Source organism: Atta cephalotes (assembly GCF_000143395.1).
Source record: "Atta cephalotes unplaced genomic scaffold scaffold00075, whole genome shotgun sequence".
NCBI classification, from domain to species: domain Eukaryota; kingdom Metazoa; phylum Arthropoda; class Insecta; order Hymenoptera; family Formicidae; genus Atta; species Atta cephalotes.
The window spans coordinates 128,192-137,700 of NW_012130139.1; the positions used below are offsets into that span (position 1 = coordinate 128,192).

Here is a 9,509-nt window from a genome sequence, read left to right on the forward strand (position 1 = left end):
GTAATTACCATTTATTCTTTTATCATCGTAGTATTTGCCCTGTGCATTCTCATGATTTTTCAACGATTCTTGAAACTTGGATCTAGATGTAGAGTGATAGCTGGACTCTGAATTTGATTCGCGATCATTGAGGGTCTTTTTAAAAGCCCTTCCACGTGTTCCACCCCTAGCACGATCTGTAGATCCGCCACGTGCCATTCGAAATTCATTTCTTGGAAGACCGCTAAGTCTGGTGCAAAGAATTATTTCTTTTTAATTACCTTGATTTATTAGAGATATCATGACAAGAATATAATTGAAACAAAGATGATGATACCTTGGCTTGAATCTTGCAAAACTGTAATCTGAGGAGTAGTTGGAGTTTCGCTGACAAATGACCAGAGTGCTACGTGGTACATTAAGATCATTGACACTATAACCACTTATCACGCCACTATCTTCTTTCTCTATTTCTCCTCCCTGATTGATAGACTCGTCTTGAGTCTCAGCACACTTGGAACCACGTAGCCTCGTGCTAGTATTAGAGTTCCCACAGCTATTCATTACATTACTCTGCAAGTGGTCTGCATGACCCACACTTAATAAATGTGTAACCTGTGGTTATCTAGAGAAAATATTATTAATTATGAAATTGCTTATACATAATTATAAATCAAAATAAACATTATGAAAGTAAACATTAAACATAAGGAAGGAACATTAAAAAGTATTAAAAGTTATTGGTATAGAAAAAAATTGTATAGTCTTATTTCCACTATCCTTTGTACTATCCTTTCAAATAATAATTCACACTATAGATGAGTATATATTTTTAAAAAATATACATTTCACATACTATAATAAGAAAATTAATAAAATATATTACACATACACACACATACACATATACACACATGCGCGCATGCACACATATATATATATATACAAAAGAGAGCTTTTGATCAAGAACCTTACTTCTACAATATTTATCAGCATTGAAAATATATATAAAATACTGACGCGAGAGACAATTATATAAGGTAAAATACAAAGTTATATGATCCAAATATTCTCAATTATATGTATAAAGTATATTATATCATAATAAGTTATCAAAAATAATATAATTCAAAATATCCATCCATATTTCTTTCACTAGGGATTATTCCAGTTTTTACCTCACAAAATCAAATGAGTATTTTTCAAAAATAAGATTATGTGGAAAAATTTTATAATATAGTAAGCAACTTGTGTCATGAATTTCATTTTTTTTTTCTTGTAGCGATTAAGAGTGCTTAGTATCAAAGTGTTATCTTAAAATTTTCTAAAAATCATGAAACCACATGGAGTGTGAATCGTAGCGAATTTAAATGGCATTAATCGCGTTTTCGATTGTACGGTGTTGACGTATCTTTCGCGCGAGCAGCATCTGTTGCTGATAATGTTACCGTCCTTTTCCTCGCTCCTGAAACTCTTAGCAAAGCGTTTAGATATAGGTCCTACGAAAATTAATTTCTCACCGATCTTGCGCAAATCTTGTGTAAATGAACGATCAGCTGTGCAGAATGTAAATAAGGCCAGCAAATTTGTAGCTTTGTCTCGCGAAGATACAAGTACGAAAATGCAGATTTGAAGGTTATGAGAGGACACATTCAGTGTTCGTCCACTTCCTTGGATTTTTATCTTTTCTTCTCTAGCTAGAATCACTTCGGTGTTACACGCCAATCACGCCAATCGCATATATACACACATACATGTATGCGTAATGCCCTAGTCTATCGTTACTTCTAGAGAGTTTCGTTTCTGCGTAAAGTCTTTCGCGTGATCTTTTGCGTGGTACAATGGCAGTAATGGATGAGATTGTAAGAGTAACAAATTCACCAATCACAGCTGAATGTGAGAAGAATAATCGACTATGATTGATCGAGTTCTATGCCTACTCCTTAATCAACTACTGTTACTGCCCAATTTAGACTATGCATAAGCCTTTAAAGATAGTATTTCATGCTAACGGTCGATCATTCGATATTCGTTTTTAGTATTAAGCCACGTGGATGAAATTGATGCATATCAAGCATTAATTTTAATCAAATGATTTGTTGTCTTTTGATTCAACATTAGCGTCGAAAGTCAGCATGGAAAGATACTTTTTACTTTCTCACGTGCGCGATTATCAATTATTACCGAATATCAAAAAGAAATTTGTCAATTATCAATGATGCTCTTTATATGATATTTTGAGTACAATCAACGTGATGCTGCAAATGCTTTGAAGCGTTTTTTAACTGGTCAGTTTGTAAAATTCTTTCTTTTAATTGGTCCATCAAATACTTCAAAGCATTTTTAGTGAGACTTTGACCACAGCTTTGCCTCGCTTAATCGTTGTGATTTCAACGAATTTCAAGTCCATGTATTCCACGAATGAACAAATGGAACAAATTGGATGTTAATCAAAAGGATTATATAGGAATTTTTTTTACGTTTTAAATTAGAGAAGGAGCTGTGCACTTGCACACATCACTCACATCGGCCTGTTCCTAGTAATTTTTCACTGCTTCACCTATGAGATTATATTATATTATATTATATTAAATTAACTAATTAGTGATGTGAGCAATTGATATACACCAATTAGAGATCTATCGAATTGCGCATGCGCAATTTCACTTTTCTCTAAATAACGTCATATTAGTGATCTATTTTCTATTTCTGCACTAGACTGTACTAGAAACCCTAGAAATAGGAGTCCGGCTAATAATGTCTCCATTCTTATTGGCTAGGAAAGGATATGGCGTGCAGCAAACCAATTGTTGTTGAAACTTTTTTTCAAGCACATAATTTGAATATGGTGAAACGAAAATAAAGAAAAATTTTCAATTTAATTGTAAATAATTAAATTATTTTATTATAACATATAAAATACAGAATGTAAAACTATAAAACGATTATTTGACTAGAGAATGCATTGCTACTAAAACTGTTTTGTTACTAAAAGTGTTTCGTCGCAGATGTTCTTATCGGACAATTATCAAATTAAGTAATGAAAAATGTTTTACCTTCCACAGGATACGCTTCTGTTTCGGGATCGGTATTCTTCTATTCTGTAAATCATGGTGGAATCAGAAAGGTAAAGCATTCTGAAGAATGCGCAGTAATCAGTGACATGCCGATAGCATTTGATTGTCAAAATTCACTCCCTTCTTACCCTCCATTATGCGTAATGCTTTCTGATTCCACGATGCTGTGCATGTAGTACAGACACGAACCATATCTACTTTCGATATGATTTTATCGATAGTGTAACAAAATATAATCATAGTTTCTAAACTGAAAATGGGTGGGGACCACCCTAGAGGGCGGTAATATAAATATTTATAAATATAAAATTTTAGGTTAATAATTTGTCGATATCTAATTTTATTCATCATCGATGTACTTAATGATAATTATATTAAACTTTTTGGTTATACTAAAATATGTCTACATTTTGTATGTACATCAAAATATGTAAAAGGATATAAAAAGAATAACATTTAGACATATATATGTAAGTCTCTATTGTATAGATAAATTTATATTTGAATACATATGAACCAAACCAAAAAAATTTTTTTCTGACTTAGCACGCAGTCCAAAATTACGCTAAAAAAAATGACTACGCTTCATATTTGAACGCATTACAAAGTAGTATTAGTGCACTACAGGTTGTCCTTTATCGTTCTCTGGCTGTACCTCAGGTATATGTGGCCAAACCGTCGGTTTATCAAGATTTATAGCAATATCTGGATAGGCATCACGAAAATCTTCCATCGTCATTTCAGAGAATGGCAATAAACTCTTTACTCTATCAATTTCCTTTTTGACAGTGGCGATGCGTTGATTCGACTCAATGATAAATTCCTCGATTTTTATATGCTATAATAAAGAGACAATCGGTGACAATAATAAAACCCTTAATTTAGAAAAGAGCTTAAAGAGCTTACAAAATGCAAAGTAAATGTCATAATATAATGTAAATGCTATACCACTTTCTTTTCTTCAGTTTCAATTTCAGAAGTATATTTATCCACTGGATATGGCACTGTGATAGATTCATATTCCTTTTGAAACTTATCGACTAATCCAATAGTTAGAATATTTTTCTTATAGTATGCCCAATCGATTTTTGGAGGAATTTCTGGACTCGCATGCATTCTATAGATAGAAAAATATAAAGAGAAACAAGAAATACACACACACACACACACACACACACACACACACATATTCCTATTTACAATATTCTTTATTGTAACAAGGAAACATATTGTTTTTATATTCCAAGGATGATACTTGAATAAAATAATTCCGTAAATATTTTATAAAAGTTAAATGTACGACTGGTATGATGTGTCTCAAGAGATGTTTTAACAGATATATGGAATGGCACAAAATTAATGTGAGGTTACTCCAACAAGGACAGAGCTTGTGTAGATAATTTAAATAATTTTCGATATAGAGAAAATCTTTTTCTGAAATAATAAATTCTCTCGCATACACAGTGTGTGAACATCCAATTAAAGTAACACTTAATTGTTATCAGAAAGAGATCTAGACATATTATATAATGACATATGCAACTTGAATCAAATTCGGAAGAAAGTGATATGAAGAGTGACTGACCGTCGAAAATACTGATCAGATTTAGATTTGAAAGCGGCGAATGCAGCTTTTTCCGTTTCTGGAATTTTTTCGGCAAGCGCCGACCAATTGATTATCTTCATCGCTTTGCGTGACATATCTCGTCACGTATTTTATCACACTGATGGATGCAATACACGTACTACTTGCACATAAATATATTCTCTTTCGTCTGATTCGCCTTTCTCGTATTCAAGCCAATTTCTTGAGAGAAGCGGAAACGACTGAAGATAGTAGCCACGCAATGCAGTGATACCAACAAAATAAAATAAAAATATATCGATCGAGTACACGTAATCGCGAAAGCGATGTGTATGTGTGTATTTCCATGCATGCATATGTATGTATGTACAAATATGTAAATTGAATTATCGATGCCTCTATAAGTTACAGTAAAGTCAGTAAAGTCAGTTTAGGATGGATGTGAGACATAATCGCAGTGGGTAAAAATGATGTTGTTTGAAGGTAAATTAAGTTGAGAGAAGTTGACATAGGGAATGAAATAAAGTAAAACATATATGCAGAAAGCAGGAATTGCGCTTGATCGCGATATATCGAAATTCGAAGGTAGTAACAATTTGATTACTTATTCTCTCATCGTTCTTGTATATGATTTCCAATGTCGGTGGCATTAAATATATTAAAATATATGGAAATGCTCATTGAGAGGAGATTTATTTATGTGTTTTTTCGATGCGCCGCCGACAGACAAGAGTGGAGTAACGTCACGATCATAAAAGCCGAGCCGAACCGGGCCGGTCGGCGTTGAATGGTCGAATCACCGTTCACAGTGTTGACGGTAAGTATCACGGATGACGGGATTGGCGGGATTAGCGGGGACTGGGGAGCGTAAAGCGTTGCATATTGCATCTCTCTCGGGTCTCTCTCGCGAGTCTCGCGGTCGTGCCGTCCGTTCCGTCGTACTCGTGGTAGTCCGTGGCCGACGGCCGACGGCCGTGGGATCGATAAAGTAGAATGGAAGAGAAAGGGAGAGGGAGAGGGAGAACGTGTACGAGAGTGAGATGAGAGGGTGGGTGAAGTGGGTGGAGTGTGGAGTGGGCGGCCGTGGCCCGTGGCGGTGGCGGCGGCGGCGGTGGCGGTGGTGGCGATGCGGCGGTGAGCATAAAGAGGATAGGATAATATCGGTGCGCGTCCTCCCGCGGCGCGGCGGAGGTGTCCTTTACTCCTTTTCGCCGTTCGCGGAGCTTTGTTTCCGAATTTCCGCCTTCGTATAATCCGCCTTCGTACTATATCGTATCCCAGCCTAGCTCTCGTAGCCGCGATCTGTACGATGTAGTTATTGGTAGTTATGCCGAAGAAGGGCACGCGGCATTTGAGGGAGTTGGGGAACGCGACAAGTACTCAGCAACAATTGCAGCCACCGCCGCCCGGTGCGGCGGCGGCGGCGGCGGTGACGACGACGACAACGACTCTCTCGGTCTCGGAACTCTCGGAACTTTCGGAAGTGGTGCCAGCCAAGCACCTTCGCAGCGTACACTGCGTGCACATCGGTCTGACCAACAGCAAGCGTTGGCTCTCGCTTAGAAGACGCCTAGGTTTCACGGCAGACGATGATGTCGCGGTGTACTTGCTGGACCTCGCAGAATCTACCACAACCGCCGCCGCCACCACCATCACCACCACCGCCACCACTACTACAACCACAACCACTACTAGGTTAACTAGGTACGTAAGTACGTGTTCCTGACCACGTTGACAACGCCAATAGATTGCGTTGTATCGTATCTTATCGTATCGCTTCGCATCGCATCGTCTTGTCGCGCATCTAACAACTCGTCAAGGCATAGCTCAGCCTGCTCAATGGCTCAGTCCTAGCTAGCTTGAGCTTGAGGTGGCTGGCTTGAGCTGACTTGAGCTGGTTCAGCTCACCTTATATCTAGCTGTCACGCGTTTCGCCGCGTTCAATCGCCCGGTGTTTTCCCCCCCTACTCTCAGTAGTCTCAGTCGGAACGCGTTTCGACGAATCGCCATCTTGCGGGACGATGTATGTTATATATGTTATGATCTGTATGTACATACTGTTCAGTCGGCGAAAAGGGTGAACTGGATGATGCAAAATGAAATCGATCGATACTCCGTTACGGAAGGCGCACATTTCGAAAATTGCGGCTGACAAATAGCGTCATTCGCCTTCTTCGCCTATTCAGGGAATAATCATTATGGTTCACATTTTATTCCTTTCGTTTCTGCAGAGTGATGTTTTTTAGTGAATAAAATTTCTATGTCTGGAGACAAATCAATTTCTTATTTCTAATTTATTCCAATGTAATGAGATTAATGTTTAAGATACCACACGACACATTTATGCAAATAAAAAGAATAAGTAAGAAATAGAGTCAAAGAAATGCAAATAATGCTTTTAATATATACATCTTTTTATGCTTGTATAGGCAACAGGGTAAATGCAATGGAGCAGAGAACTGGAAGAGGAAACGTAACGATCAGGACGAGGAAGCTGTTGTTCTGACTGAAAGTTTGGATAAAGAAGAACCTGTTCTCACGAAAGTGTGTTCAACGAAACAAGATGCTACGTCAAACAAGATCCTACTTGATGCTCCTGCCTCTGCGATAAATGAGAATTTATCAGAGGTATCGGACGATGCAATCAAGTTACACTTACGACGTAGTTCGAGGTCGAAGCACCACAAAAACAAGACGAAGCATCGCAAAGATAAGCGGAAAAAACGGCGACACTTGAAGAACGGCATTCAAAATAGTAGTTCTATTCAACTAGACAGATTTGAGTGTATCAGTGGAAATGCATCAGATCTGCGGAACAGTTCGGCAGCAAATAGAGATTCGAGTAATCACGAGATCATAATCAGTGAATTAAATCCTAAATTAACATTAGATGAAGTAGAAAACTTGGAAATCGATACAAAACAAGTTAAACCCCCTATGACCAAGACTGATCACGTAGATAGCATTAGAATTCGAAACGATGTAAATAGTACAACCAACAGCGATACCAGGTGCGAGGAAAACGTAATCGATATACCTGGCGATTCGCATAAGGATACCTTTGAGAATAATATTATTACTAAGCTGCATTTTGCCGATACTACAACAACAACAACAACATCTCTTCCAAAGCATGGATACAATACTGAGAATGTGAACAAGACAAACGTAAAATATTTACTGGATCCCAGTGCCGACGAAACCAGTGCAGTTGAGACACTTGCTGTTGACGACGCATCTGAGAAGGAACACGAGGCCAAATCGATGTGTTGCGTGGAATCGCACGGATACAAGGACGTAACGTCCAACAATTGCGAAGACGCGGAGAATCGTAAATTGGAAAATCGTAAAAGGAGACGGAAACGTCCGCGTCACGATGTGCAAATTCAAGAGAAGGATCTCTCGGAAAATAATGCTTTAGACGAGCCGACGGTGTTTAAACACCGGCGAAAAAAGCACAAGCATACAAACGAGCACAAAAGCAAAAAGCATCACGATGTACGAAAAGCGCCGCAAGACGGCATCGTCAAGCAAGAGGAGGCACGAAACGCGTGTCCACCGGAGGCCGCCGAGCTGCTATCTTCGCCGGCAGAAATTCGATCTTCTGGCAGGATCGCCGAGGAGGCGGAAACGCGGAACGGTCGCAGCCCCGAGGGTATCATCGATAGTACTGACGACGTCGCGTCCGAGCCACAAAGACTCGCGATCAAGATCAAGCTTTGTCAGGAATGCAACAGTCGTCATTTGCAGGACGCCTGTCCTCTGACGACGTCACAGTACGTGATAGCCGATACCATCTCTTACGAAAAGTGGTTGAGCAGACATAAGGAGAATTCGGAGATAATGAAAGCCATCGCGTCGGAGGATCCAATGTCGGAGGGTTATGGCAGATTAACATACGACGGCTTCGAGTCAGATGACGAATCTCCAACGTCCAGCGAACAATGCAAGGCCAAACCGAAAATGCAAAGGGAGGAGAAGCAGCTGGTAGTAGAGATGGATCGACCGCTATACGCGAGAGATTCTCTCCCGGATTGCCTTGAATTGAAAATTGCAAATACCGATCACGGTCTTGGCATCTATGCCAAGAACCCGGTTCCAATGTATGCCAAGTTTGGTCCGCTTATCGGCATCTCGGTTAGAGAAATGGACATTCCGGATGATTTCTCTATGCGCCATATTTGGGAGGTATTATCAGACAGATATTTTGATTCATTGGAATTTTAGTATTGTAAAATTGCAAAAGTAATTATTGCGGAAATGAATCTTTTTCTTTTTTCAGATAGATAATAATGGAAAGAGTACATATATCAGCACTACGGATCCATTAAAAAGCAATTGGATTCGATACATTAGACCAGCTGACACGAAAGAGAAGAGAAGCCTCGCGGTGATTGCTAAGCATGGCCAATTATATTTCGTTACAACTAAGAATATCGCATTGGGAATGGAGCTGACTTATTGGGTAGAGTCGCAATCTTCCACATGGACGAGGAAGAATAAAATCAATAAAACGAGTAAGTGTGTACAGAGTGTACCAAACTAATAATTAATTTTTCTTCTTTCTCTCTCTCTCTCTCTCTCTCTCTCTCTCATAGACTGTTTCATGATCGTTTGCATCTCTTTCAGATTGTGGAGGATGCAATCTTATTTTCGCACATTCAATATATTATCGATTGCATTGCTGCATCTTTCACGACATGAATTATAGTTTAACGATAAGAAAATATCATTGCAAGGTATTTTATATATTTACTGTTTTACACACACACACACACACACACACACACACACACACACACACACACACACACACACACACACACACACACACACACACACACACACACACACACACACACACACAC

General features: G+C 38.8%; 3 protein-coding genes across 3 annotated transcripts in view; 1 reads left to right on the forward strand and 2 right to left on the reverse strand.

Annotated features, from left to right (window-relative positions):
• Positions 1 to 543, reverse strand: part of LOC105624230 (serine/threonine-protein kinase SMG1) — a 16,279-nt gene extending 15,736 nt beyond the window's left edge. Inside the window, exons 1-2 of the mRNA XM_012205589.1 lie at positions 317 to 543; positions 9 to 229 (exon numbers count right to left, since the gene is read on the reverse strand). Of these exons, the coding sequence (XP_012060979.1) occupies positions 9 to 229; positions 317 to 543 (448 nt within the window). The remainder of the gene's footprint in view (positions 1 to 8; positions 230 to 316) is intronic.
• Positions 544 to 3,365: 2,822 nt separating this feature from the next.
• Positions 3,366 to 4,919, reverse strand: LOC105624231 (ATP synthase subunit d, mitochondrial-like). Its single transcript, XM_012205590.1, has 3 exons — positions 4,642 to 4,919; positions 4,005 to 4,173; positions 3,366 to 3,894 (listed from the first exon to the last, which is right to left on the reverse strand). The coding sequence occupies exons 1-3, from the start codon at positions 4,755 to 4,757 to the stop codon at positions 3,670 to 3,672; spliced, it is 510 nt and encodes a 169-aa protein (XP_012060980.1). The 5' UTR covers positions 4,758 to 4,919; the 3' UTR covers positions 3,366 to 3,669.
• Positions 4,920 to 5,968: 1,049 nt separating this feature from the next.
• LOC105624292 overlaps positions 5,969 to 9,509 on the forward strand; it is a 6,723-nt gene continuing 3,182 nt past the window's right edge. Inside the window, exons 1-4 of the mRNA XM_012205651.1 lie at positions 5,969 to 6,281; positions 7,064 to 8,829; positions 8,924 to 9,158; positions 9,271 to 9,380. Of these exons, the coding sequence (XP_012061041.1) occupies positions 5,969 to 6,281; positions 7,064 to 8,829; positions 8,924 to 9,158; positions 9,271 to 9,380 (2,424 nt within the window). The remainder of the gene's footprint in view (positions 6,282 to 7,063; positions 8,830 to 8,923; positions 9,159 to 9,270; positions 9,381 to 9,509) is intronic.

Excerpts from the sequence above, each read along its gene's own strand:
- LOC105624231 (XM_012205590.1), bottom strand. The coding sequence starts at position 4,757 with ATGTCACGCAAAGCGATGAAGATAATCAATTGGTCGGCGCTTGCCGAA. Across the intron at positions 4,174-4,641 it reads TCTGATCAGTATTTTCGACG|AATGCATGCGAGTCCAGAAA; the intron begins GTCAGTCACTCT and ends TTCTATCTATAG. Across the intron at positions 3,895-4,004 it reads AAACTGAAGAAAAGAAAGTG|CATATAAAAATCGAGGAATT; the intron begins GTATAGCATTTA and ends TCTTTATTATAG.